The sequence below is a fragment of the Phytophthora sojae genome (genome assembly GCF_000149755.1).
Source record: "Phytophthora sojae unplaced genomic scaffold PHYSOscaffold_4, whole genome shotgun sequence".
NCBI lineage: Eukaryota > Oomycota > Peronosporomycetes > Peronosporales > Peronosporaceae > Phytophthora > Phytophthora sojae.
In genome coordinates this window covers 1,455,183-1,482,907 of record NW_009258118.1, presented here as the reverse complement: position 1 = coordinate 1,482,907, position 27,725 = coordinate 1,455,183, and the positions used below count along the sequence as shown (strand labels likewise).

Below are 27,725 nucleotides of genomic sequence, written 5' to 3'. Positions count from 1 at the left end.
AGAGTTAGGGGCTTAAAAAATGCTTACAATTATCAAGTTTGACGGACGAGGGGCATCCCAGCTCCGGGGAACTTAAGAACGCGCCTTAGGTAGGTAGACTTGTTTACTTCATTGAATTTCAATTTTGGTTTATGGTACATCTGTGAACATGAAGCTAAGGTACAATCACGTGGCTTGCTGCATGCAGTCCACGCACTCCTTACTACGCAAAGAACTGCGGCTGACCGTGAAGACACTGGCGCTGGTCGTCGTGCGGGGCATACGGCATCTGCACGGGCGGCCGCCACATGCCCAGGCACGGCGAGCTCTGCTCCCATAGGCTGGCCGTGTTGAAGCCCATGGCCGACACCTGCTGGGCCACGTGGGCCATGTGCTGGCGCCGCTGCTCCTCTTCCTCCTCCCGCTGTTGTTGTTGTAGTTGTTGCTGTAGCCGTTGCGCCTGCTGCTCTGCGGCGGCAGCTTCAACCTGCCGGGGCTCATCGTGGAAGAAGGCCTCGGGCGACGCCGAGAAGTCGAAGGCGTTGAAGCCCCCGTGAAGCTCAGCGTCGTCGACGTCTTCGAAAGGCCCGCGGTGCGCAGACTGGTGGTGGGGAATATGGTGATGGTGATGGTGATGGTGATGGTGCTGCTGCTGTTGCTGCTGCTGCTGGCGCCACTTGGCCGAGACTTTGCGTCTGCGGCCGCCGTCCTCGTCCAGCGCCTCCACCCTGGAGGCTGCGCTGCCCACCGCCCCCGGCTGGTCGCGGTGCAGGCGGCGGTGGCGCGCGCGGAAGCGCTCGATCTCGGCGGCCTCCTCGTCGAACTTGGGCCCGCCGGCCGCAGGCGGCATGAACTGGAACATGCGACGCAGGCTTGCGCGGCACCGATTCGATTGTGGCGTGTTGCTCCGGCGATAAGAAGCGCTTGGCTGAACTTTCGTGACAGAGCCGTTTTTCAGCCAATCACGACTCGGCAAATCGAAACGTCACGTCTGTCGCGATTTTGTTTTTTGCAGGGCAAGTTGCCTTTTTGAGCACGAGCACATTGCAGTCTCACTTAGGATACTGCACAGTCTGCCCGGTGCCGGCGGTGCGCAGATAAATAGACAGACAGGAGCGACTTGGTCGCGCGCGTGCACGGCACTGACCCGATGGGCGGACGGACACGCGCTGCATTGCCTTTGACAGCGATTCCATGTCGTCGTGCACGGCCTATTCGTAATGCCAACGGAGAAACCAGCCTAAAGCGCAGTGGATTCTTGCGACCGCGGCTGCAGCTATTGTGATCGGCTCCGAGTGGCACACGCGCCGCGCTGCGGTGGTGACTCGGAGACCTGTTCGGCGGCGATTGGCCTGAGCCGTCGAAGCCCGGATCGTTCATAGAAAATGCCCGGCCTAGCCTGCCGTCCAAAGGATGCTTCATCCTGCAAAAACTCGCAGCTGGGATCGTTGTTGCCGGTGGAGGGAGGCGGTCTAAAAAAAAGTATCCTGGCTTGCAACAAGATCTGGGGTCTTAGGATCTAACTCTTAGGTTAGATTCCGCTTTGCGCTGCAGGTCATGTCCGCGCCGAGGCCATAGGCCTTGGCCGGCCTGTAGCCTTCGGGTCTCCGGGGTTGCACCGAAATCGCAACGCTGAACTGCCACAGTGCCCACCGTTCAATCAGCAGCAAACGGCATTTGCTGTCCATTCTTCTTTCGCTTCGTCGATCTTGAATTGGGTGTCTGCAATACTCCCTACAGCAGCAAGCACAGCAGGCCACTGCTATAGGCTCGGCCCTAAGGCTCAGGGTCTGAGCCAATAATTTGTTGCGGTATCTATCTGGTCGGACCTCGCAGCCCCAAAAAGAAGACGCTGGGCCGGGGGAACCGGTGTCCGGCTCGCCACCGCGCTTCCACATGCGGCGATCTTACAGCATTGAACCGGGCGCCACTTACTTATTTTTTACGCTTGAGGTGAGTGAGCTCGGCTGCAACATGAAACCGAGCGGAGCTCCTGGCGATCTGTTACATGCTGTATCGTACTAATCATTGCCTTATGGTAATCATTTGTTTCATCCAATCACCGATCCCCGTCACAGTCTTCTCCAAATACAGTACATGTACATGTAATTGTGCGGCTTGCCAAATATCCCTTAAGGCGGCACTTAATACACAATAATGGTCTGGTGTGAGTTCGCTTAGGCAGTTTTCGAGCTCAAACGCGTTATTTCTTGGATAGAACCAGTAATTTCACGTGGACGCGTGTACACTGTAATTGCTGCTTGTATACAACACGTAGTATGTTCACAGTGATCGGTACTCAGCCACAACGCCGTCTATAGACAATTTGTTCTAGAAGTCCAGATGTTCACAGTGAACATCTGGACTCAGCCACAACGCCGTCTATAGACGGCGTTGTTCTAGAAGTCCAGATTGCATACTACGTGTTGTATACAAGCAGCAATTACAGTGTACACGCGTCCACGTGAAATTACTGGTTCTATCCAAGAAATAACGCGTTTGAGCTCGAAAACTGCCTAAGCGAACTCACACCAGACCATTATTGTGTATTAAGTGCCGCCTTAAGGGATATTTGGCAAGCCGCACAATTACATGTACATGTACTGTATTTGGAGAAGACTGTGACGGGGATCGGTGATTGGATGAAACAAATGATTACCATAAGGCAATGATTAGTACGATACAGCATGTAACAGATCGCCAGGAGCTCCGCTCGGTTTCATGTTGCAGCCGAGCTCACTCACCTCAAGCGTAAAAAATAAGTAAGTGGCGCCCGGTTCAATGCTGTAAGATCGCCGCATGTGGAAGCGCGGTGGCGAGCCGGACACCGGTTCCCCCGGCCCAGCGTCTTCTTTTTGGGGCTGCGAGGTCCGACCAGATAGATACCGCAACAAATTATTGGCTCAGACCCTGAGCCTTAGGGCCGAGCCTATAGCAGTGGCCTGCTGTGCTTGCTGCTGTAGGGAGTATTGCAGACACCCAATTCAAGATCGACGAAGCGAAAGAAGAATGGACAGCAAATGCCGTTTGCTGCTGATTGAACGGTGGGCACTGTGGCAGTTCAGCGTTGCGATTTCGGTGCAACCCCGGAGACCCGAAGGCTACAGGCCGGCCAAGGCCTATGGCCTCGGCGCGGACATGACCTGCAGCGCAAAGCGGAATCTAACCTAAGAGTTAGATCCTAAGACCCCAGATCTTGTTGCAAGCCAGGATACTTTTTTTTAGACCGCCTCCCTCCACCGGCAACAACGATCCCAGCTGCGAGTTTTTGCAGGATGAAGCATCCTTTGGACGGCAGGCTAGGCCGGGCATTTTCTATGAACGATCCGGGCTTCGACGGCTCAGGCCAATCGCCGCCGAACAGGTCTCCGAGTCACCACCGCAGCGCGGCGCGTGTGCCACTCGGAGCCGATCACAATAGCTGCAGCCGCGGTCGCAAGAATCCACTGCGCTTTAGGCTGGTTTCTCCGTTGGCATTACGAATAGGCCGTGCACGACGACATGGAATCGCTGTCAAAGGCAATGCAGCGCGTGTCCGTCCGCCCATCGGGTCAGTGCCGTGCACGCGCGCGACCAAGTCGCTCCTGTCTGTCTATTTATCTGCGCACCGCCGGCACCGGGCAGACTGTGCAGTATCCTAAGTGAGACTGCAATGTGCTCGTGCTCAAAAAGGCAACTTGCCCTGCAAAAAACAAAATCGCGACAGACGTGACGTTTCGATTTGCCGAGTCGTGATTGGCTGAAAAACGGCTCTGTCACGAAAGTTCAGCCAAGCGCTTCTTATCGCCGGAGCAACACGCCACAATCGAATCGGTGCCGCGCAAGCCTGCGTCGCATGTTCCAGTTCATGCCGCCTGCGGCCGGCGGGCCCAAGTTCGACGAGGAGGCCGCCGAGATCGAGCGCTTCCGCGCGCGCCACCGCCGCCTGCACCGCGACCAGCCGGGGGCGGTGGGCAGCGCAGCCTCCAGGGTGGAGGCGCTGGACGAGGACGGCGGCCGCAGACGCAAAGTCTCGGCCAAGTGGCGCCAGCAGCAGCAGCAACAGCAGCAGCACCATCACCATCACCATCACCATCACCATATTCCCCACCACCAGTCTGCGCACCGCGGGCCTTTCGAAGACGTCGACGACGCTGAGCTTCACGGGGGCTTCAACGCCTTCGACTTCTCGGCGTCGCCCGAGGCCTTCTTCCACGATGAGCCCCGGCAGGTTGAAGCTGCCGCCGCAGAGCAGCAGGCGCAACGGCTACAGCAACAACTACAACAACAACAGCGGGAGGAGGAAGAGGAGCAGCGGCGCCAGCACATGGCCCACGTGGCCCAGCAGGTGTCGGCCATGGGCTTCAACACGGCCAGCCTATGGGAGCAGAGCTCGCCGTGCCTGGGCATGTGGCGGCCGCCCGTGCAGATGCCGTATGCCCCGCACGACGACCAGCGCCAGTGTCTTCACGGTCAGCCGCAGTTCTTTGCGTAGTAAGGAGTGCGTGGACTGCATGCAGCAAGCCACGTGATTGTACCTTAGCTTCATGTTCACAGATGTACCATAAACCAAAAGCGTAAATTTTACCTAAAGGAAACTTTGAAAGCGAATGTGTTGTCACCGACACCTTTGTGGGTGGCAAGCCAATCGGTGCTGCCCCTTCAGCTACAAGGTTGTGGTTTGTTTGTTAGAAGATGCTCGTTGAATTCTACGGATCCTGCTCTCTCAGCCAGCTACTGCAAATTCTAGCCCATGTTGGTATCTTCATTACTACTACAAAAAAGTGTGGTACGGCACAGGATATCTAAACATTAGCATGCACAACACCTCACGCATAGTAGCGATAGTAAAGAGCTCGTTCTGGCGTGCTGTGCGTAACGTGGTGAATTGGGCCGCCCCACACACCGTCTCGATTTAAAGACGGGAGCTGTTGCGTGGACTGCCGAAGGCCAGGGAGTTTCCACCCCCAAAGGCTGTCACTGCTGAAGCCCATGGATGTCACTTGCTTCGCCACATCGGCCATGCTCAGCTCCTTTATAGATGACGAGCCTTTAGCTTCAATCGCAGGCTTGGGCTCCTCGGGTATGGTCTCGTAGTGGTGATCCAGGATGGTCTTGTACGACGGGATATCACTGTCAACTGACAGCACCAGGTCATCTTCTTCACAGAAGGTGTCGTACCGCAGGTCGATGATCTCGATCGGGTCCTCTGGCTCGTCGTTGAAGGCCTCGGGCGACGCCGAGAAGTCGAAGGCGTTGAAACCGAGGTGCATCTCGGTGCCGGCCGACTCGGGCCAGTAGCCGTCTTCGTGCTGGTTCCAGGTCTGGCACTGCTTCGCACGCCACTTGGCGGGGATTTTGCGTTTGCGGCCATCGTCTTCGTCCACACTCTCGACTCGTTTAGAGGTTTGCGCCGAGTTTTCTTGGTAGTCGCGGCACAGCCGGCGATGACGAGCACGGAAGCGCTCAATGTCGGTAGCTTCGTCGTTGTAAAGAACGGTATCGGACGAGAGCACGGGTGGCATGGTCTGGAACGTGTTGCGGCTGCGAGTAGGGCGATGAATTACGTGAGCAAGCCAATCCTAGATCGAAAATGAGGGTGGACGGAGTGCAAATGTGCCGAGGAGTGACAGCTACTGAACTTGCGGCAACTAGACCGCTACCTATTCGTTGCACACACCTTGCATGGTCGTCATGCCTATTAGATACCTTCGAAAGATGCTTCAAAAGATGCACTTCAACGTGGTGTACCGACAGCTGAGACTAAAGCTCGAAACGTGTGCATTTCAACTCTGTGCATTGGTCGACGATGTGGTGGTCCATCCTCGAGAGACGCTTGCGTCCCGCACGCGAAGACAGTACGCTTTGGCGGGCTGCATGTGACGCAGGATCTATTAGCGTCGGCTTTGGTTGCGCAAGGTGACCACGCCGGTATTATTATCAGGCGATTGGCTTCTCACAGGGATCGTCGCGGGAAGCGTAGCGTAGCGTCACGACACTAGATGAACAGGATCGGTTGCTTACTCGCGACGGTCGAGGTGAAAATGCTAATTGCTTTATAAGAAAAAGTAAATACTCGGAGCTCCGCTTGTTCAGGCTAGCACGGCACGGACACTCTCGATACTCATGGCGATAGCACTGATGAGCACAATGACGGCCATCGAGAAGATAATTAGGCTGGGGCATTGAAAGCGGCGCACGACCTTGAGCAGACACAGCTGGCCGATGTAGGTCATGAGGAAGCCCATGGGCAGCAGAACCTGCGCTAGATGGATGTCCGTCTTCCCCATTACCGTGTAATTGAAAGCCGACACTGTTGAAAAATATACATAACAACAGTCAGCAATACAGCAGACGCACTCAGTCTCATACGTGTAGAACTTACTCCCGCTGGAAAAGAGCACGGTTGTTGCGGTCATGGCCGAAGCGGCCGAGGCATCGATGCCCACCTCGAGCAGCAGCGGCCCGTTAATGATGCCTCCTCCGATACCAAACATACCAGAGACCGCTCCAGCCGCAAGTGAGAAAAAGGGGAAGAACCGAATAGACAATGGTGTCCACTGCAAAAGTTTCACGAAGTTAGACTCCATAACCAACAACCAAGCGATACTCGTTGCTCGTACCTTGATTTCGTGCGCTTCGAGCTCGTATCCGGGAGTTTGCTGCTTCTCGTAGGTAGCGCCCAAGTTTTTCAGCGAAAAGTAGCTGATCCCAACCAGGAAGACGTAGGGCATTGCCACGAGCATCGGGTACAGCGCTGACGACGAGTCAATGCCTAGGGGACTGTCAAAGTCCTTTCCTCCGCGGAGGATTCTCATACCAGCGATGACGACGAAGAGACTTGAAAGTGTGGCAAGCTTCCGCCATGGTACGTCCGCTTGCGGTTTCTTCTCGGGTGTCGAAGAAACTTTCTCGGACGAGTCGATCCCCAGAAGAGCTGTAGCTTCGGGTGAAACGCAGCACTGCCAGCGCTCTTTTCGGCGAGCGCTGATGGCTTTCTGCAGAGTCCGCGTGCCTGTCAGACTCAGTACGATGACCAACAGCACGCACAGAAGCCAGGTTGGCAGAACGGTGTTGAGGTACGTCCCGCATGTTGCCCCCACTAAAGCACACCACCAAAGAGCAAGTTGTCGTCAGAACCAAACTCACGCCGCTGACGGAGGAAGTCTTTGAAAAAGGGGCGACTAAGCGTACACAAGAGAAGCGGCTGCATCACAAGGATGACATCCCAGTCGATGAGCGGAGTGGTCGAGTCGTCACGCGTGCGGCGCAAGTTCAGGAAAAAGTTGCCGAATGCTGCGGACACAGGAAACAGCTTTAGTCGTATTGATCACAGTATCTTGACGCTAACTTCTAGTGAGACGTACCTCCTCCAAGGATCGTGATGCTGGAAAGGGGGATAGCTGTCTGCAAGATAAGAGATGCCACGTCAATCCGAGTCAGTTTACAGATCGGCCGACGTCCACCACCGTGTGCTTGCTGGTCGCACCTTGGCGCTGAGACCGCACACCAAGATGTAAATGGGGTCCAGCACGCCTCCACCGCCAGTGCCTCCCCCGGCTGCGACGAAGATGACCAGCGCTGCGAGGGTAATGCCGAAGACCTCGCGCTGCGCCAGCGACACCGTCTCGTCGACTTCCGGGATGACTGCTTCATCCGCCGGCGACAAAGGCCTGCGCAGTGTTTGCGCGTTGGTGGTTGTCACCAGTACGAGAGCTGCCCAGGCCAGCAGAGCGACGGCAGATTGCAATCCAAGTCGCTGCTGCATCGTGGAGATTGGGTTGCGTTGTGAACGCGGAGCTACTAACCAACTAACTACTTCTAACTGCCCAGAGCGGCTCGACCGAAAGTGGCGTCGTCGTTTGAGATCGCGCAGGCGTTGCAGCAGCAGCAAGAGGAATCTTCCCATCTAGTCGCACGTGCCCAATCATAACCGGCAATGGGGCCAGCTCACGAGCGCACGAGTGCTCCGGAGCATCGCCCACTGCAAGTTCAGGGTCGCTTGGAGATTTTTCGGGCAGAAATGGGCGGGCCTGACTATCGTTCGCCGTGTTCGCGCTCACTTCAACCTCGACTATCGGATCCCGTCGTCGATGGCGATAATGTATGTGTAGTGCTGGAAGAGCACCATTTTGCCATTTTGCCATTTTGGTTGTAACGCTGTCTACGTTACAGAGCCAGCGTTTCTCGTTAGAGCCCTATGCGGCAGGTAATGTTGCGAGAGCCGACCTCCCATTCGAGGTACCTTGACTCCCCCCTCGTTGTCGTGATTCATGCTACATTCTAGGACGAACAAATTTTGCGTTGCTGGGGGTTACTGCTAACGATAACAAAATACTGGTGATTCCAGAACACTTGCAGTTTTCTTGTACGCGTGCCTTGAAAAATCGATCTGAAGTCTACAAAAAGAATGGTCGTAGGGGGTGTTAGCTATACTACTTCCCTGCTTGACAAACTTTGACTTTGACAGACAGCAACTTTGAAAAGTGTATTAATATATGTATTGTGCGTTCGATTCAAAATTTCCGAGAGCGATTGGTTGAATCGATCCAGCGAAACCGACCTGCCAATCGCCCAACCTAACATAAGGAATGAAATATATGCGTGATAAGAGGCTTTCCTTTGGGAGCCGGAAGCTGCAGCTTTGCAGTTCTGGAATTGCATCATGGTGGCCACGCCACGGAGGTCGCCACGCCAGGCCATTCTTACGCGTGTCTCGCCGTACCCATTGCGAAGCCGCACCCCGACGCCAGGCAGCTCTCCGTCGACCTCGCAGCCCACAGTGGCTCCACGCGCATCTCCATCGCAAACAGACGCCAGTGGTCAAGGAACACGACCACTACAAGCGACCCCAGCAGCGCTTCGGCCGCAGCAGCTTCCAGCGACACGAGCACCGGCAGCACCCGCTACTGCTTCTCCTGCACGATCCGTTGGTCTGTTGGCGGCACCTCCAGCAGCACCAGCTACATCGCGAGTGGTCACGTCGCTGCCCCGGCCTGAGAGCATGCACGAAGCAACAACAGAAGCAGACCAAGCAGCTCCAAGTCATCGGTACCAGTTGCTATTGCAGCCAATCGTGAAGGCGACCATCGCCCAACGCGATACGTCGGCCGACACTCTCGACGACGTCGTTGTCAATGGCGGATCGTTCGACGAGATCCTGCAGAAGATCTGGAGCTTGTTCAGCGGCCGTGTCAAGTGCAGAGCGGTGCGGACGGACGGCGAGTGGTCTGTCGAGACCCACAAGGTGGGCGAGTGGGACCGTGTCATGCAGTTCAGGGCCAAAAAGAAGGTAGTGGAGTCTACCAAGTCAGCACAAGCGTGGAAGCAGTGGCTGCAAAAAATGCGAGGGCATACAGTGACACTCGTTATCTACGAGTATGGTTTGTCGATCGCAAGAGCTCAAGATCGAGATGAATTCGTCGCAGCCTGCATACAGCCTGAGGAGACCGATCGTGGGGGTGCAACCGCTGAGACCTCGTTGCGAGATGTTGTGGAGAGACTTCGAGAGCAATGGGGGGCTACATTCCAAGTTGAAGGTGTTGTTTGGCGTCTGTGGGCCAACCATCTCACGCGGAATCTCAACAGGTCAACGTGGGACGCCGCTATTCAACAACCACCACCAGCGTATATCGCGAATCTGCTTCGACTCGTGGATACACAGATGGACCAACACGTGGCCGAAGTTACTCGAACGGCAAATGTGGCGCTAGATGTTGTGGAGGCCACAATTGCTGACTACCGGCAGCTGCGCCAAAGGTGGGAATTTTTCGGACAGTATCTCGATGAAAATGAGCGCCGTTTGGAGGTGCGCAAGAGTGTTATCATGGGGTTTCTGCACCACATCACCCCTCCTGCTCGCGACGAAGTGATCGACCCTCTCCTTCAAATGGAGAACGTCGAAGACACAGAGCACGCCGAGTGACGAAAGAAAAGGATTGCATGTTGATGAGTTTTAGCTACTCTTACGATTCAAGTTCCGAAAACTTTAATTCATCTTGGTTGCGTTAACTAGCAGCGAGTTCGGCTTTGTTCTCACCTGAAAGATGTCCAACAAGATCGAAGTAGCCTTGTTTCTTCCAACCGCAGTGCTCGAACACCTTGCTCATGTCGAAATCTCTGAAGCGTTGAAACGTCTGAACGACGAATGGAGTCAAATCTCGCCCGCTAGCTTCCGAGTACTGTCGTTGAAAGGAGCGCTTGACGTATCCGAAGAGGAACTCGATAGGATTAAAAAACGGACAATACGCTGGCAAGAAGATCACCACTAAACCGACGCTTCGTAGATAGTGAATAATTTCCGGGTGTCGGTGGATTGTAGCCCCATCCATGATCCAGATTGAGTTTGGTCCAGGATACTGGCGTATCGGCCCCCTCTCCATGTGCATCAGGTCTTGACAGCACTTGGTGAACTCTAGCCGATCGAAAGTGCCTTCCGTACTGAAGTAGTCGATAATGCCGTTGACACCAATAAAGGCCAGGATCGACACACGAGGTTTTCTCTCGAAGTCGCCGCGGATGGCAACTTTTTTCCCTCGGACGGCGTAGCCTCGCTTGCGAACCATCCCTCTGTTGTCAAATGAGACCTCATCGAGGAAAACGAGGTTGTGGTGGCTCCAGTCGAGGTGACTAAGCTCTTCCACGAAACGGAAGACGTCCTGCTCCTTGATGTGAATCGCCCTCCGCTCCAACACCTTCCACGTCAGACCAAACGAGTGAATGATTCGCCACACTGATATCTTGGAGATCTCGGTGCCGTGAGTTCGTTTGAAGGCGTCCTGGGCTTCATCTAAGTAGGAGAGTGGATGATGTTGGTAGTAGTTAAAAAGCCACACCCGTTGCTGCTTCGTGTACTTCCTCTCTCGAGTGGTCCGAGCACGCTGGAACACTCCGGTCTCGTAGTAGGCTTGCAGCCAATTGCCGATCGTGTGTTCGGTCTTATTGAAGACGTGGGCAAGATGGCTTCTAGTATAGCCGGGCTTGATGTGCGCGTAGAGGCAGTGATAGACAGTGCTAGGGTGCGCGTTACCGCTTCCTCCATCTTGCATTGACTGGGCGGAGTGCGCACTCGGGCACTTCAGGGAATATTGACCAATTAGCGACGAAGTTCGATTCGCCGCTCGATTTCAAGACCGGAGCCAAACCGCACCCTTTTGGAAAATTTGGGCAGAATTGACAATAACTTAGAACCAAAAACGCATCAAGATGAATTATCAGTGCAACTCCTAAAGGGGATGGTCCATTCATGAACGCTTATGGATAAACTATAGTACATTTGCGAGCGCCGACAACCGAGAGTCTTGGATCGACGAGCTCTCACATGAAGAACGTGGGCTGGTAATAAAGTGCTCGTCGTTGATCGCCAATCGTGGCGTAGTGCACCGGAATTCCCCACATAGAATTTTGGCCATACATCGGAAGTTGTTGAATTGGCCCACCAAGCTGTCCGAGTCCCGGAAACCTCCGCTGCCACAGATTGGCGCCGTTGAAACCCATAGCCGTCACCTGCTTGGCCACCTCGGTCATGGTCTGCTTCTGTTGCTTGTCCCCGTCAGAAGACGACTCAGCTGGAAGCTCCACTGGTTCCTCCTCCAGCTTGTATAATGAAGTTGGTTTCTTTTCCTCCACCGGCTCTACCGGCTCGTCGCAAAAGGCTTCGGGCGATGACGAGAAGTCAAAGGCGTTGAAGCCCAGGTGCATCTCGGTGCCGGCCGACTTGGGCCAGTAGCCGTCCTCGAACTGGCTGCAGAGTCGATCCTGCCGCTGCTTCTGGCGCCAATTGGCCGAGATTTTGCGCTTGCGGCCTTCGTCCTCGTCGGGAGCGTCGACCTTGGACGATAGTGACAGCGCTGCAGACTGCGGCTGGCCGCGACAGAGGCGGCGATGGCGAGCGCGGAACCTCTCGACCTCGGAGGCTGATCGGTTGGTTTGGATGCCGCCACACGGCAGTGCAGGCGCCGTGAACTGGAACATGACAACTCTGGGCCCTAGGACGCTTGCGTGGTAGACTGGCAATCGGGGAATGAGGGCGGACGAGCAATGCGGCGAGGATTCCACGTTGAAGTGTGACAGGGCTCACTTTTCAGCCAATCGTGACGGAGGGCACGGAAGCGTCAGATCGACGTGCAGCGCATTGACGAACGGCGGAGTTGATGGCGCCGCAGTTAACAGCTCTAAGGTGACGTCGGAGAGCGAGTCGGCCTGTCCCCAAACGCAGGCGCTGCGGTGACAGACATTGGTCTCATGAATCACCTCCATCTACCGGCCGAGGTGCAGTGCAGCGTGCAGTCCAGTACGCACACGCCGCACCGGCGCCAGCCTCAAAAATCAGTGACAGATACTTCTACGACGCAGTGACTGGACGGCTGATGAGGCAGCGATTGGCTTCTTCAGCGCTGGGCCATGGCGTGTGGATTATAGCGTCAGATTGCCAGAAGATGCTTGCAAATTAGGCTGCCTCGCTCGGCGAAGATCGCCCTAGCGGCGGGTTTGAGCGGCGTTGGGCGCTCTACCGTGGCAGTGATGTTTGATAGCAGCCCTGCTGAACCCTGCAGAATCGGCAGACTGCAGGCTGTGGAGACGGCAACAATGTTGTAGGCGCAACGCCCAGTGATTGGTGGAAAAGAGAATGATTACCCATTGAAAAGATTAGTATTTTGGGCCACGTTGAAGTTGGCAGCCTGCACTAAAGAATGCGTAAGCTCGAGATGCCGAACGCCGCGTCTTGCTGCTCCACGCGCGGGAACAGCTCAGTGCGCATGACCTCGTCCAGCGCGCCCAGCGCCCGGCTCGCGTGAAACACCACCACGCGGTCCCGGTCGACGCGCGCCACGTGCTTGAGCGTGTGGTACAGCGGCGAGAGCTGGTCCGGCATGAGCTCCAGCATCTTCCACCCAAGCAGCTCCACGAGGTACCGCAGAACGAATACGGCGCCGCGACGCACGGCCACCACGCGCTGCTGTTGCTCTTCTTCTTGGTGCTGCCGCAGTTTTTGCTGCTCTTCCGTCTCTGTCGCATCGTGGGTGGCCGGTCGGGGCTTGGCTGCAAGCTCGAGCTCCATTTGAAGTACGCCAAAGACGCAGGTCATAACATCAAGCAGGAACGGCTGGAGCCCCCACTGCAAAAGTGCGCACACCTCGGCAAGATTGGACAGACAGCTTGCTCTGAGGGTAGCGGCCGCAAGAAGTTCCTGCTCACCACTCTCGGGCTCGTTGGCTGGCTGTGCTGCTTCTTGTGTCTTCGTGGCCGGGTTTTCAACCTCCTGGATGAGCTGGATCCGCTTGCTCGTTTCTTGTTGCATGCGCTCCACACGCTTTCTCTGCGAGGGAGGCGGGCGGATGCAGTCCAAGTACGCATAGACGAACAGCTTGCCGTACTTGGGGAGAGTCTCGCCGCAGCGCTTTGCTGAGAACAATAGCGCCTCGCTAAGTTTGATACGAGACTCGAGTGAGTTGCTGGAATCGAGCAGGGCCTTCACCAACGCGGGGATAGCAACATCGGGGTGAGCATCTGCCAACGCAGCCAGACCCTGTACGGCTGCAAGAAAGACGTAGCTCTCGGAGTCGTACAGATGAAGAAGAAAGACGCGAGCTAAGGCATGCACCCGAGGTGTCCACTCTGCATCGTGCGCATGAGCATGACTCCGTCGCACTAGCTTTGTCAGCGTGACAACACCACGCGCGCGTAGTGGTACCAACTCGCTTGAGAGATCTTGTTCAGCTTCGCGAAGCACTCCTTCAAAGCTCTTCTCACCCTCTCTCTTTGTGCTCGTTCGATTGGTTTCCGACGCGCCACGACTTAAAATCTGGGCACGCGCATTACTCGACAGTTCAGCAACTTCGGGTCGCGGGTGACGCGACAGCACTTCCAACACGGGTAGCATCGCACGGAGCTGTTGCTCCTCCGAATCACTACGACGAGAGGATCCAGCTTCCAGAATGGTCATTACCACACCCAGGCAAATTGTCAGGATCTCGCCGCCTTCTTCTTCCTCTTCTTCAGCGTCTTCTAATGGTGTAATGTTTCCTTGCTGCTGCTCTTTATCCACGAGCTTCGTAGCAGGCGTGTTGTACGTTTCTAATACTGTTCCAATACACTGCAATACTGTAGCGGCACTGCGCAGCACAGATGGTCCTAAGCACTCAATAAGCGCCAGCAGCAGTGTGAGTACCATTTCAACACTTTCCGCACTTGACGGACTTTTCATAGGCTCGTACAAGGCCAGAGGCGATGCAGCATCTTCCCTCTTGTCGATCAAATTAAGGCCCTCACTCCCGCCATTCTTCCGCACTTGCATGTATGTTAGCAGGAGGGACGAGAAAAGGTCGCCCACCACTTCCGAGCTTTCCAGCTCCTTGTCGCCCAGGAGCTCCACCAGCGGCATTATCAGCATTTTCAATGAGTCGGTGACATCTTCTTCATCTATCGATAAAGTAGACGGTTGGACAAGACGAAGCGAAATCCCACCACCACCTCCAGCACAAAACTGCCGTAGTGGCCTCCACGATTCTTGAGCATACTTTCTTTGGTACCCACACGCTGTCAGCGTAGGCTGAAGTGGCAATGCCACGGGTAGCACGGCCACTTGTAATAGCAAGGACGCACTCGAGCACGATCTGATCCACGCAGTAAGAAGCGCACGCAGCGGTGTGGCCAGAAAACTCTTGCTTGTTGCCGCGAAGGCATACATATGGAGGAGGGGGCGCACTAATGGAGCAACGGCCTGCAGGAAGCGCTGCGAAGGTGGTGGGCCGCACAGGAGCAGTCGCGCAATCTCCACACAGTGCGTCAACGCAGCCTCATTTGTCTCTCCGGGCGGAGTAGCAGCATCCAGCCGACTATCCTCATAAATCAACAACGGGTGGAACAGCTTCGACAAGATCTGCGTGTCGAATAGTGCTGGGTGGCGTGTCGCGAGCTGATCCGCTAGCAGTGCTGCCATTTCACCAAGCAGCTTGCTGGTAGTGCTTCCCTTTTCAAGTGTCACCGCTGCCAGTAACAACTCGCGAACCTGTGCGCACAGAGCCCTCGCATATTTCTCGGGGTCTTCACCGCTGGGGCACTGGCAGATGAGAGTGGCCACCTGCATTCTCGCTTGCGTGTTTCCCTCCTCCACAGCCCCAAGCAACATCTCAATTGTAGCGACGATGCCTCCATCCTCCATTAACAAGCGTGACAACAAGTTCCCACACCGCGCCTTGAACCGTTGACCGACAGCCTGTTCACTCGCAGCAGGGGTAGCCTGCCCCAGAGCTGCACGCAGACTACTCATGCTCATCCTCAGCGGCAGCACACGCAGCACCATCTCTCTCAGTCGAATGAACTCCGTCTGCACAGGCCTCGGCGTCTCTGTATCCATCGCCACCTCTCCGTACACAAGCAGAGCTAGCAACTCCATCACGTACTTGGGCAGCAGAATCGGCTGAAACTGCGGCAGCGACAGCAGCTGCAACAACGCCTGCGTGATACCCAAGAGCTCGCTCGACGTCTCTTCACTCGTCCGCTGACCGTCCACCATAACTCTGGTATATCCGCGATAGCCCCACATCAGCACGTCCTTGGAAACTGCACCACACACAACACAACAAAACACCACCACACATCAGTTCACTGTCGATCTCGTCTCTCCTCCAGTAAAACCCCCTTACTCTCCAGCGTGCGTGTAGGCTTCCTCTTCTCGATGGGCATCAACACTCCAGCAGCCACGCGAGGGTACGCGCCCCAGCAGAAGAGCAGCTCCACTGCCGCCTGCAGCACGGAATAGTCACGCAGACTCAGCAGACCCGCGGGCGCCTTGGGCTTCTCCGCCTGTCGGGGCGTCTGCGGGCCCATTTTCTTCCTCTCTTGGGCCTCGAGAGCGTCCAGACGCGTCATGCACAGGCACAATTGCTGGAAAATGGGCACCAGGCCGCGTCGCCACGCTTCGTCGTGCCATTGGGCGCTGTCCTGCGTCTCGGAGGACGCGCACAGCACGCGCACGGCCTCCACGACATGGCGGTGGACGTCCGCAGCGTCCTCCGTCTTCTTGATGTCCCGCAGAGCGTCCACGAAGACGCGCAGCGAGAGCATAAGCGCCTGCTGCTGCTTCACCTCGACGTCCATCTTTGACCAGCAAAATATGACAATAGGATTGCAAACTTTTGGAAAGACAATAATTGTATTGAGATTCGGGGGGGTTGTGTTTTTTTTTAGCTGGAGGACGTCCACACAGGCAATGTGTCCACCTGTGTCTACGAGTGTTTGAGCACGAGCAGCACTGTCATGATGAAGATCATGACGAGCAGCAGGCCGATGCACTTCATGGGGCGGCTGTTCTTCTGCGTCTCCTCGGCCTTCTCGAGCTCCTCGATGCCCTTCTCCGTCTGCTCCACCACCTGCTCCATGTTGTAGTCGATGCGGTCCAGGATCGTGCCCTGGTCGATCACGAGCACCGCGAGCTCCTTAAATATTGTAGCCAGCTCCGTGATGGACGTGGCAATGCGCTGGATCTCCTGGTCGCGCTCGTTGATGACGTCCTCGGCGATTTCCACCTCCGTGATCTGAGCCTGAGTGAATCCCTACAGCAGCAGCAACAAGCACGCAACACCAGGGAGAAATCGCACACAATGGTGTTAAGACTGTTGAGCATTGATAACAACTCGTAGGTTGCATGCAGCCAACTCACCGTATCAGCCCCTCCACGTCGTTTCTGCCTGGCCTCATTTTCTGCGAGAAAGTCAAACTCTACCGGGCCCTCCTTCTGGTTCTTTACACGCGCGAGGTACGTCTTCTGCGATTTTCGGAAGTCTCCCGACAGCGTCTGAAGCTGCGTCGCCAATGCCCTGCTCATCAAACAGAAGATAAATATCCAGCAAAGTAGCGTCAACTATGATGATCTATGTTCTGGCACAGCCACACCAGAGCAGCCCACGTACCGCTGCACATTTTGCCTAGTCTTGGCGTCTGCGGCCGAGAACTCGCCGTTCCTGTCGCTCTGAGCCATCCGCCGCAGCCCCTTCTCGGCGCTGCGGAACTCGTCCGTGATCTCCTGCGTGACGTGGTCGATCTCCTGCTCGTACTTGGACTCGGACCCGTCGAAGCGCACCATGAGGCGACTCGTGTGCAGCTTGTTCAGCTTCTCCACTGCAGCAAGTACGCACAACACATTGCAACATTGGTCAGTCTTCCTCCCTCTTGCCTTCTCCGCCCCTCTCTCTTCTGCCACGTACTCATCTCCTTGATGCGCGCCACGTGCTGGTTGGTGCCGTTCACGACGTCCACCCAGCCGGGGGCGATGGCGACGCTGGTGGCCTCCTGCTCCGCGCTCTTCATGAGCGCATTGCCCTCCTCGCGGTGGCTCACGATGTTCTTGCGCCGCAGCACCTTGGCCTTCTCATCCGCGCGCAGCTGCAGGAACGAGCGCGTCAAGTCTCGCGTCGCCATGGCCGTCGGTCGGTCTGTCTGTCTTCTCCCTGTTCCCTAAGCGCCTCGGTCTCTCTTCGCCGCGCTCTTATTCCACGCACGCTCGACGGCACTCACTCGCTTCAAGCTGCCAGCACCTCGACGAGCTCCGCACACTGGCTAAATATTTTCAGAGTACATGTATTTTTAGCGGACACTTTCTTGTATCAGTGGTGTGGTGTACACAATACGGACCCACGTCATGGATACAGATCGGGCGTGGTTGAAGTGCGTATCGGATGGTGTCAACTGCCTGCCTGTCAGTCCCCAATCTCCCCAGTCGCAAGCAGGGCGATGAGGGCGTTGCAACTATTCTCCTCCATTGCAGTATTAGCCGCAACTCTATGCTCGAGCGCAGTCACCAGCCGCGTCATCCCGCTGGATCGGTGGACGCTCCGCTCGGCCAATGGCTCGGTGCAGGTGGACAACGCGACGGTGCCAGGCACCGCCCACGTGCACCTCATGGCCGCGGGGCTGCTGGACGACCCGTACTACCGCTTCAATGAGCGAGAGTATCAGTGGGTGGCGATGGAGACGTGGACGTACGAGACGCTCGTGACGCTGCCCAGGGACACCGACAGCTCCAAGGCGATGCTCGTGTTCGAGACGTTGGACGGCGTTGCGCGCGTGACAGTCAATGGGGAGCAGCTGGCGACGACGGCCAACTCCTTTGTGCCCTACAGACTCGACGTCGGAGCGGTGCTGGTGGCGGGCGTGAACCACGTCCAGGTCGTGTTTGAGCCTGCGACGCAGTACGCCAGACAGCAGGCCGAGCAGTACCCGTACTTCGTCCCGGCGACGCTGAACTTCAATACGTGGACGGAGCCCACGCGTCGGTCTTTCATCCGCAAGGCCGGCTCGGACTTTGGATGGGACTGGGGGCCGGCATACGTGACGTCGGGCATCGCAGGACCGGCGTATATTGAGCTGCAGGAGTCGGTCGTGAAGCTGAAGGACTTGCACGTGATGCAAGCGTTCCCTGGTGGGAAGGAAGATCTTTCCGTTGTGGATGTCACTGTCAGCGTGACGTTAGATGGAGGGGATGGGAGGCACGAGAACGTCACGTTCAACTTGTTTGTGGACGAGAAGAAGGAGGCGACGCTCTCTACGACAGTGCAGGAGGATTCGGGAGAAGATGCGGTGATAGAACTATCGTGAGGAGCGCAACGTGGCATGTACGTCTTTGATTTTAGATAGCTAACTTATGTGTTCGTCGATGCAGGTTTCGGCTGGAGAATCCGAGGCTGTGGTGGCCTGCCGGGTATGGCGAGGCCTACCTGTACGACATGCGTGTGGATGCTTGGAGCGAGTGGTTCAATTCGTCTCTTTCGCACAAGAGCGGCATCCGCCACGTGGAACTCGTCCAGGATGACACGAATGCTGGCAACGTGACCGGAAAAACGTTTTACTGCAAAGTTAACAACGTTCCTGTCTTCGTCAAAGGCGCGAATTGGATCCCCACCGATTCGTTTCCCACGCGGGTCAGGGCGTCAACAGTGCGGCACTTGCTGGAGAGCGTGCACGCTGCAAACATGAACATGGTTAGCGAGCTCGAATATCTTTCTCATATCCTCGACGACAAAATGCTGATAAAGGTTTTGATCCTCATCAGGTTCGGGTCTGGGGAGGTGGCCGATATGAATCCGACTTATTTTATTCCGAGTGCGATCGGCTGGGTATCCTAGTCTGGCAGGAGCTCATGTTTGCTTGCGGGATGTACCCTCGTGATACCGCGTTCCTCGAGAATGCGCTGAAGGAAGTGGCATTCCAAGTCGCCCGGCTTCGTAAGTACACGAGCATCGCGATCTGGGGCGGGAACAACGAGAACGAAAACATGATGGAGCAGTTCGTTGAGGCTCCCATATTTCCACCGGGGACGACCTTCAATCGGGATATCGCAGTAGCAGACTTCACCAAGCTCTTCGTGGATATGATTCACCCTACCATCGCTGCGATGGACTCGACTCGGCCATTCGTCGACACGTCTCCGTCAAATGGGTTGTATTCGGTTGATCCTTACGTCAAGCGGTGGGGGGCCACGAACGGGGTAGCATTCGGGTGAGTTTGAATTGCTTGGGCACTTGGGACTTGTCTAAGTAGTCGTTAGCTAACCTACGTGACTTCTCTCTGTCCTGCAGTGATGTTCACTTCTACGACTACAACAGCGACTGCCAAGACTACAAGATGTACCCGCGCGCTCGCTTCATTTCCGAGTTTGGCTTTCAGAGCTGGCCTTCAGCAACGTCTCTTCGCGATGTGAGCTCAAAGGAGGACTGGGGATCTTTTCAAACCTTTTGGCAGTTTCTCAAGTACCGTGAGAGGCATGAAAACGGCACCACGCAGATGCTTACCCAACTCAACCGCCGCTTTCACGTCCCGTTCCCCTTTGACAATGAAAAGTGGCTTGCAGACGAATCCAAGGCTCGTGTCGAAGGCGATGAATCCTTCGGGTTCAGCATCAGCAAGCGGATCGAGTCGTATTTGTACCTGACGCAGATCCAGCAGTCGCTGTGCTATCAAACTGCCATCCAGACGTGGCGCCGCGGGAAGAATCCCGAGCTCGGCATGACGATGGGCATTTTGTACTGGCAGTTGAACGACATTTGGCAAGGCAGCAGTTGGTCCAGCATCGAGTACTCCGGTCGATGGAAGAGCTTGCACTACGCGGCGAAGCGCGCATTTGCTCCTTTCATCGTATCAATCCACGAACGAGACGACGGCAACGCACTGCAAGTGTACGGCGTGAGCGACGTGAACGCAGATTTGACGGTGGACGTCGGGTACGAGCTCCGGCGAACCAAGTGCGGTAGCCTCGTGAAGTCGATCAACCGCCAAGCCATCCCCATCGCAGCCCTGGTACGTTTGGCCACGATATGTTCCTTCAGTAAAAGCAAGCTGACTTTTGTTGGTGAATACGCAGGAGAGCCGCTCCATCGAGGAGCTGGACGTCGACGCCTTTTTGGACCATGAAGCGACATCCTGCCACCGCCGATCGTGCTTCCTGCACGTCCGCTGCGTGGTAGCAACGAGTGTCGCCTTATCGGGAGAGATGACCGCCTGCGAGGACACGCACCACTTGTTCGCGCCGATCAAGCGCCTGAACCTGGGCTGGGGCGAGGTGACCGCTCGATCCGTGGTCAAGTCTGAGGCGGCCAATGGCGTCGTGTTCAGCGTGGAGCTTGCATCGACGGACTTTGTGGCGCTGTTCGTGGAGGTGGACGCGCCCGGAGCGCTGGGTCGCTGGAGCGCCAACTCGTTCCTGATGCTGGCCAACGAGACGAGGACGCTCCACTTCACGGTGGCCGACGGGGAGGAGGCGGGGAAGCTGTCGGCCGACGCATTCGCGCGCTTGATCGCCGTGACTTGGCTACAAAAGAGCTACGACAACTCGATTACGGACGCGGCGGCGGTGATGTGATGCAGGTCGGCGTTGCGTCCGCCAGTCCGAGCTTTGTCGAGTTGAGCTCTGCTGGCACTTCCAGCAGTGCAAGAGCTACTTTTCTGTTCGGTTGGGCGCTTCAAGTCCAGCGTGTGACTTGGGTTCACTATGTGACAGGCGCAGACCGGGAATTTGCCGGATGATGGTACTATTGCTAGAAGGCGGCGATGCCGCTGAAGAGCTCAAATACCCGTTGCGCCGGTGTGCAGTCCTCACTTAAAGTTGCGTTTTCTTAATGCGCGTTGCATATAGCGTTACGTGTAGCAATGGTGGTTGTCGCGGGGCTGCGTGCAGCCCGAACGAGATAGGAAGCTGCAGCCCAAAGTCATGCTTTTCGTCGCCCCGCCGATAGTACCACCATTTGACATCTTGGTTCAGTTAGCAGAGTTGTCCAACGCCGGCTCTGGCCAAAACGACACAAGAAGAAGAGAGGCTCGCCTGCGTTTCGGAGCCATTCCACTTCCTCATCTGCAGCCATGGCCGACCCGTCCGTCGCCGAGCGCCGCGAGCAGCTCCGCCACCTGAACGACTCGCTGGTCAGCGGCTCGCTGTCCCGCCAGGAGTACGACGAGCTGCTGCCGTTCGTGGCGTCCCCAACGGCATCGTCCCAAGAGCCTCAGCCGCAACCGCAACGCCAAGAAGACGCCGCCTTCGCCGCCGCCCTAGCCCAAGCCCAACAGCCCAGCGACCCTCCAGCCTCCTCCGCCCAAGAGGACCAGGACCATCACTCTGCCAGTCCGCAGCAGCAGCAGCGCAGCGTCCACTTCTCGGCTGACACCAGTCCGCCCGCGCCTGAGCCCATCGACGCATCGGCGCAGTACCAGATCCTCGCGCCCGTGGCCGCGGCCAACGTAGGCGCCGGACTGCAGCTGCGCTGTCCAGCATGTGGCACCAGCAACGACACGGCGCGCGGCCCGCGCTGCTACGTATGCAGCTCGAAGCTCACGGTGGCCGACGAGCTGTCAGCGGCCATGACCGCACGCGGCAGCTACAGCGGAAGAGGCAGGAGCTCGAGATCGAGATGGCCCATTGTCACGGCCATGGCGCCGCCCAGCGGGGCCTTCAGCGCCGCCGAAGACGGCCGCGTGTTGCTGCTGAACGGCTACTTCTCGTGCTCCATGGAGACCACGCAGCTCATCGCCACGGCGGACGGCAGCGCGTGCCAGGTCTTCGTCATGTGCTGCACGTGGCAGCCTCGGGACGGAGACAATCAGCACCTCCTGGCCACGTGGTATGTATCGCAGCGCTTCAGCCAGTTCGAGCGGCTGCACAAGGCGCTCAAGAGGAGGCTGGCGCGCTCCACGGCGGCGTCGCTGCCGCCGTTCCCGGCCAAGTATCACCTGACTGACAGGCTGGAGAAGAGGAAGCAGGGGCTGGCGACCTACATGCCGCGGCTGCTCGAGATGTGCGCGCACCTGCCCAACGGCGAGCCGGCCCCAGAGCTGGACGAGTTCCTGGACGCCTCACACCAGATCCAGATCTTCCGCTCGCAGCGTCCTGCGCCTCCTGTTGTGTCTGCTAGCTCGCCTGTGGACGGCTCTCAGCGCTCGGCGGCTTCAACGTCGACGGCGGCGACGTCAGTGTCGTCTCCCATCCCGGCGTTCACTGGTCCGGCCATGATGCCTTCGCAGCCGGCGGCTCCTCCCATGGACAAAACGGAGCTCGCTCAAGCGGAGGGTGCAGTGAGACTGCTTGCTCAGGCGGTGCGCAACGCGCGCGGTGACGTGCGTGACGACGGCACTGTCCAGCATCACTTGGACATGTGCGTGCAGCTGGCGCCTGCCTTGCAGCGATCGGCGGACCTGGACAACCCGTTCGCGGATGCCGAGTTGATTCCTCGTGCCATGCAGTGCCAGGAAGACCTGCAGCAGGCTGTTGCAATGTATAACGACGCACTGCTGGCGGTGTCGGGAGTGGCGCCGATCCAGCAGCAGGTTCAACATGCCCAGCAAGTGCAGCAGCCCGAGCCTCACGTCCAAGCTCAAATGCCCGTGCGCAACGTGGTGCCTGCAAGTGCCGCTTAAATTTTCCTCGCACATGTTGAGACCGGGCTTTCGACCCACAAGTTCCTATGAAGCGCGTCGCCGCCACCTTCTACTTCTCCTGTAACTAGTGAATATATCTTTTTTGAGTTCGTGCTGCAGTTGCAATGTTCAGATCTTCAATGTATTGGAAACATGCAGCTATATGCAAACAACCACCAGCGCTCTCCCTCCTAGGCTTACACAGCCCGCCAACTTCGTTTCCAAGCAAGCTCCCAACGGCTTCTTGCTGCCTGTTCCCTTCCACTCGCGCTCTTCGGCCTACAACCCGTAGTGCTTGCTTCAGTTGCAAGCACGGGCAAGCGATACACAACTTGTGCGGCCATTTCCCTTCGCTGTCCATATTTCGTAACTGGTTCGTCTTCACCGAAGACGCCTACACACCGTAGCTGGGCTGATAGGAGTTCTGCTGTCCCGGGACGAAAGGAGGAGGGGCCTGCACGCCACCGCCCTCCTGCGCTGAGAGAGCGTACGTCTCTGTGACAGCAAGCAGCGAGTCGTTGTACAGGCCCATGGTTGTCTCTAGGTCTTCCTGGCACTGCATCGCGCGCGGGATCAGATCCACGTTTGCGAACGGGTTGTCCAGGTTCGCCGAGATCTGCAGGCGCGGCAGGAGCTGTACGCACACCTTCAGGTGGTGCTGCACACTCGCATCGCGGCGCAAATCTCCACGCGCGCAACGAATCGACGCGTTCAGCAGCGCCACCGCCTGCTCCGTGTGGGACAACTCCTCCTCATCCAGCGGCGTAGGCAGCTCCGTAGGCAAGCGCGCCTGCTCACGCGCGGCCATTCCTTCGGCACCTCCAGCGTTTACGTTCAACGCGCGGCCGAATCCGGCCGGGGCGGCACCCGACTCGTCACTTCCGTTCGACAAGACCTGGCGACGGAACTGCTCAACCTGGCGGGACACGTTCAAGAAGCGGTCCAGCTCAGGCACGTTCAAATTCTCGGGGAGACGCGCGCACAGCTCCAGCACCTGCGCTACGTATCGCTCCAGACCCTGCTTGCGCTCCTCCACAATGGCGCTCGAGTTGCCAGTTTTGCCCTTAAACACGCCACCAAGGACGTGCTTGCGCGGGAAGAGAGGAATCGTGGCCACTGCCGTCGGAATCTTACGCTTCAGGTCCTTGTGAAGCTTCTCGAACACACTGAAGCGGTGAGACACAAGCCAAGTGGTAGACTCGTGCGAATCCTTCGGCTGCCACTGACAGCGCAGCACGTAGACCGTGTATTCCGTGTAGTTGTCGTCCTGCAGAACCTGCGTGCGGTGCATCTGCGCCTCGAAGTATCCATCGTGGATCACGATGCGACCGTTCTCCGTAGAGAACGTACCCAGAGGCGCTGTCAGTGTCGAGAGGCTTCTCTGCTGGCGGGACTGGCCACGGTAGCCGTAGTACGCGGGGTCAGCAGCGGCAGCAGACGACTCGTCACTCGTGGTAAGCAGCGAGCCACACTCGTCACAGTGGTTGCCGTTAGCCGTGTTGTTGGTAGCACCGCAAGCCGGGCAACGAATCTGAATGCCGTACACACCCGTAGTGTACAAACGGCTCAGCGACTCCTCCTGCTCGGCGGTGAGAGCAGCGCCTGACGGGGCTTCCTCGGGCTTCTCCAGCAGGAACGGCACCAGTTCGTCGTACTCGGCCTGGGCGATGGCACCACTCAAGAGCAGGTCGTTCAGCTGTTGGAGCTGCTCGCGGTTCTCCTGCGAGACGTCGTCCGGAATCTCCACCACGTGCACCTGGCCAGCAGGGGTCTGGACACTGTTCACCTGGGCCAGTCCGCTTAGCAGACTTGCGCTGACGCTGGCAGCCTCCAGAAGTGCCTGCTCCTTGCGACGCTCTGCCTCTTCGCGCTCGCGCTCCATACGCTCCTCGAGCTCCTTCGCCTCCGCAATAGCACGCAGTTCCGCCTGGCGCTCGTGCTCCACGGCAGCAGTAGCCTCCGCAGCAGCGGCCTCGGCTTCAGCGACAGCAGCCGCAGCCTCCTTCGCTAATCGAATAGCCTCCTCCTCCGCAGCACGGGCTTCGGCTTCCATGCGCAGACGGTCTTCTTCGGCCGCAGCGCGAGCAATGCTTTCGCGACGAGCGATTTCAGCCGCCATGCGAGCTTCCTCTTCACGGCGCTTAGCCTCTTCAGCTTGGCGCTTTGCTTCAGCAGCGCGCGCAGCTGCAAGAGCAAGCATCTCCTGCTTCTTGGACTTGAACAGCCGACGAGCCGTCATACCACGGAACAGAGCTTGCACCACCACAGCAGCGGTGCGCTTCTTCTGGAACTCACGACGCACCGAGTAAGCACGCCACCAGCGCTGAATACGCACCAATGAGTTGCGGCGGAACTGGATACGGCGCAGCAGCTTCGCAAAGCGGTTCTGCGCGATGACCTTCGCCAGGCCCACACGCCAACGGCGACGGGCGAGCCACAACTTCATGCGGGACACAATGTGCGGGCCTTCTGTCGCCCAGTTGATCTTCAAGATCGAATCCAGCACAGCGATCTTACCGGCCTTAAAGAAGAGCTTCGTAATACCCAACTTGTACGCATCCATTGGCACCTGGAACGCCCACAGAATGGCCGTGATGAGCGTTGGATCACTCTGGTTCGCAAACAGCCGCTGAGCATCAGCCGGCATGAACTTCTTGTAGGCGCCCACCAGTTCGCTGTAGCTCACACGAGTGGGCAGGCCAACCTTGAGCACCTGGGCCGTCTGCATGATACCCTGGCAACGAAGCTGGCCAACAACGTAGCGGGGGTCGAACATGCCTACACGCATCAGTGCGTTGGGCTTAATACAGCGAATGAAGTTGCATCGCGTCGCATCAAGGGTGTCCACGAGCTCCTGCATCTGGTTCGAGAACTTGGCCGCCACACTCTTGGTCAGCTTCCTCTTGCCCGGACGGCTGGTGTCCACCTCCTGCTTGAAGAACGCGGGAACCAACTTGTTCGACGATCCTGAGAAGAGGTTCGACATATCCGGAGGAATGGAGTCGTTGTTCTTGTCGATGAACGAGCCGATCGTGTAGCTCACAGCGCCAGCAAAGTGCCTCACGATGAACATGTGCTCCATGTCCTTCGGGTGGGGGCGCGGGAAGTACGGGTGCTTCGAGTGCTTCGAGTGCAGCGTGCGCAGGAACTTGGCATCGCTAGGTTGCGGGTTCATAGCCTCGGCATCGAGCAGAGACAGAATGCCGTTGGGCTTGGACGCAATAAGGTCGACACACTCGCGGTTATCGGGCCACTTAATCCGGCCAACCGTGATACCTTCGCGCTTGTACAGCTCCATTTCAGCAATGAACACCTGGTTGTTGAACGTAGCCTGCAGCACTTCGTTCGTGTAGTTGATAAGCAGCTGCTCGAAGTCATTGCGCTGGAACGACTCGAAACCAAAGATATCGAGCACTCCAATGTACGGCAGCGGGTTGGGGTCGTGGCCCAAGGACGAGTTCACCTGCTTGATAACCCAGTCGAACATGCGGCTGTACAGCGCCTTGGCAATGGCATCACGCGCGTACACGGCGGCCTGCTCGTTGCGGCGAACGGTGTACGTCTCCTCACGCGTCACAATGTCGCGCGTCATAATCACCTTCCGCAGGTCCTGCTCGTTCACACCGAGCAACCTAGATGCCGCGACGATAGCGCGCTTGGCCGAGTCCTTCTCGATGACGGCGGCCTCACCCTCAGGCGTATCTTCTTCGTCAAACTCAATGTTACCAAGGTGCAGCAGACCCGCGACCACCGAGAAGATCACGTGCTGGACCTGCTCATCGATGCCGACGCAGCTGAGACCGCGCACCACGGCCTCGAAGCACGCGCGGTCATCCGTCTCCTCGGCAATGTAGCAGCCACTCTGGTTCAGGTAGCAGAAGTCCTCGGCCTGCGTGAGCTCGAACTCCTTACGCGCCTGGGGCGAGGCACCGGCCAGCAGCTGGTAGAAAATGTGAAAGTTGCGCTCGCCGTCCACCTGGTAGACGAGGCGAGACTTCTCGAGCAGGTACGTTTCCACGAGCGCTCCGGCCAGCTTGAACTCGCCGTCGGCCGTGAACTGTAGTTTCATGAACTTGCCGAAACGCGACGAGTTGTAGTTGCGCAGCGTCTTGGCGTTACCGAAGGCCTCAAGGATCGGGTTCTGCTCGATCAGACGGTGGTCGAGCGACGTGCCGTGCTGCTGGCGGGTCTTGGACATGTTCTCGATGTCATCTCCGCGCGCCTTCTTGCCGTACAGGCCGCGCGTCGTCAGGTGGCGCAGCACGATCTTGGACGACTCGGTCTTGCCGGCGCCACTCTCGCCACTGATGACGACCGACTGGTTCGTGGGCTGGTCCGTGCCCGAGTTGTAGACCATCTGCTGGTAGGCCATCTCGGCGATCGAGTACGGGTGCGGCGCGCTGCCGGCCGTGTTGACGACCTCGCTGACGCTCGGGTTGGGCAGCTCGCGCAGCGGGTTCACGGCGATCAGCACGTTGGCCATGAAGGTGTAGGGCTTCTGGCCCGTGCCGTCGCCGCCGTCCAGCTTGCAGCGCTCCTCCAGGTTGTGCAGCACGCCGGCCTCGTGGATGTAGTAGAGCGACGTCATGTCGTCGGCCTCGCGCGGGTTCAGCGGCACTGCAAGGCCGCGGTCCACCTGCTGGATCTTGCCGGCCTGGGTGCGCACCGTCACCTTGAGGCCGCCGATGGCCATGACGGTGGCCTTGTCCCACACGCGCTCGGCGGCGGTGGCGGGCACCCACACGGGCTGGCCCACCTCCACGGGCAGCAGCTCCACGTCCGCGTCGGACTTGGACGCCTGGCGGGCGATCGGCGGCGGCGTGGACATGACGCTCGGCAGGAGGGAGTGGGGAGGAAGAACGCGC

At 57.5% G+C, this 27,725-nt stretch overlaps 11 protein-coding genes across 11 annotated transcripts; 3 read left to right on the top strand and 8 right to left on the bottom strand.

The window, feature by feature from the left end:
- Window positions 1-202: 202 nt before the first annotated feature.
- Window positions 203-845, bottom strand: PHYSODRAFT_360394 (hypothetical protein; the record flags this gene model as incomplete). Its single annotated transcript, XM_009527651.1, has 1 exon — window positions 203-845. The coding sequence occupies exon 1, from the start codon at window positions 839-841 to the stop codon at window positions 203-205; it is 639 nt and encodes a 212-aa protein (XP_009525946.1). The 5' UTR covers window positions 842-845.
- Window positions 846-3,826: 2,981 nt separating this feature from the next.
- PHYSODRAFT_330939 (hypothetical protein) lies at window positions 3,827-4,453 on the top strand (the record flags this gene model as incomplete). Its single annotated transcript, XM_009527650.1, has 1 exon — window positions 3,827-4,453. The coding sequence occupies one exon, from the start codon at window positions 3,827-3,829 to the stop codon at window positions 4,451-4,453; it is 627 nt and encodes a 208-aa protein (XP_009525945.1).
- Window positions 4,454-4,787: 334 nt separating this feature from the next.
- PHYSODRAFT_501770 (hypothetical protein) lies at window positions 4,788-5,483 on the bottom strand (the record flags this gene model as incomplete). Its single annotated transcript, XM_009527649.1, has 2 exons — window positions 4,788-4,983; window positions 5,104-5,483. 2 exons carry the CDS (start codon window positions 5,481-5,483, stop codon window positions 4,788-4,790), a joined length of 576 nt encoding a protein of 191 aa, XP_009525944.1.
- A 567-nt stretch (window positions 5,484-6,050) lies between these two features.
- Window positions 6,051-7,025, bottom strand: PHYSODRAFT_503702 (hypothetical protein; the record flags this gene model as incomplete). The annotated part of the gene is made up of 4 exons (XM_009527648.1): window positions 6,051-6,271; window positions 6,344-6,518; window positions 6,582-6,623; window positions 6,699-7,025. Coding segments are annotated over 4 exons (765 nt in total), but the record flags the coding sequence as incomplete, so codon positions are not given.
- Window positions 7,026-9,965: 2,940 nt separating this feature from the next.
- On the bottom strand, window positions 9,966-11,006 carry PHYSODRAFT_498903 (hypothetical protein; the record flags this gene model as incomplete). The annotated part of the gene is made up of 2 exons (XM_009527647.1): window positions 9,966-10,460; window positions 10,545-11,006. 2 exons carry the CDS (start codon window positions 11,004-11,006, stop codon window positions 9,966-9,968), a joined length of 957 nt encoding a protein of 318 aa, XP_009525942.1.
- Window positions 11,007-11,274: 268 nt separating this feature from the next.
- On the bottom strand, window positions 11,275-11,931 carry PHYSODRAFT_503501 (hypothetical protein; the record flags this gene model as incomplete). Its single annotated transcript, XM_009527646.1, has 1 exon — window positions 11,275-11,931. The coding sequence occupies one exon, from the start codon at window positions 11,929-11,931 to the stop codon at window positions 11,275-11,277; it is 657 nt and encodes a 218-aa protein (XP_009525941.1).
- A 712-nt stretch (window positions 11,932-12,643) lies between these two features.
- On the bottom strand, window positions 12,644-16,059 carry PHYSODRAFT_501248 (hypothetical protein; the record flags this gene model as incomplete). The annotated part of the gene is made up of 7 exons (XM_009527645.1): window positions 12,644-13,700; window positions 13,746-13,930; window positions 14,006-14,167; window positions 14,249-15,433; window positions 15,479-15,522; window positions 15,606-15,939; window positions 16,006-16,059. 7 exons carry the CDS (start codon window positions 16,057-16,059, stop codon window positions 12,644-12,646), a joined length of 3,021 nt encoding a protein of 1,006 aa, XP_009525940.1.
- A 128-nt stretch (window positions 16,060-16,187) lies between these two features.
- Window positions 16,188-17,379, bottom strand: PHYSODRAFT_300143 (hypothetical protein; the record flags this gene model as incomplete). The annotated part of the gene is made up of 4 exons (XM_009527644.1): window positions 16,188-16,514; window positions 16,622-16,778; window positions 16,872-17,079; window positions 17,166-17,379. 4 exons carry the CDS (start codon window positions 17,377-17,379, stop codon window positions 16,188-16,190), a joined length of 906 nt encoding a protein of 301 aa, XP_009525939.1.
- Window positions 17,380-17,599: 220 nt separating this feature from the next.
- Window positions 17,600-20,815, top strand: PHYSODRAFT_300142 (hypothetical protein; the record flags this gene model as incomplete). Its single annotated transcript, XM_009527643.1, has 7 exons — window positions 17,600-17,625; window positions 17,763-18,551; window positions 18,620-18,938; window positions 19,010-19,181; window positions 19,299-19,455; window positions 19,536-20,253; window positions 20,318-20,815. 7 exons carry the CDS (start codon window positions 17,600-17,602, stop codon window positions 20,813-20,815), a joined length of 2,679 nt encoding a protein of 892 aa, XP_009525938.1.
- Window positions 20,816-21,312: 497 nt separating this feature from the next.
- PHYSODRAFT_330930 (hypothetical protein) lies at window positions 21,313-22,860 on the top strand (the record flags this gene model as incomplete). Its single annotated transcript, XM_009527642.1, has 1 exon — window positions 21,313-22,860. The coding sequence occupies one exon, from the start codon at window positions 21,313-21,315 to the stop codon at window positions 22,858-22,860; it is 1,548 nt and encodes a 515-aa protein (XP_009525937.1).
- A 122-nt stretch (window positions 22,861-22,982) lies between these two features.
- On the bottom strand, window positions 22,983-27,688 carry PHYSODRAFT_559706 (hypothetical protein; the record flags this gene model as incomplete). The annotated part of the gene is made up of 1 exon (XM_009527641.1): window positions 22,983-27,688. The coding sequence occupies one exon, from the start codon at window positions 27,686-27,688 to the stop codon at window positions 23,255-23,257; it is 4,434 nt and encodes a 1,477-aa protein (XP_009525936.1). The 3' UTR covers window positions 22,983-23,254.
- Between the last annotated feature and the right edge of the window lie 37 nt (window positions 27,689-27,725).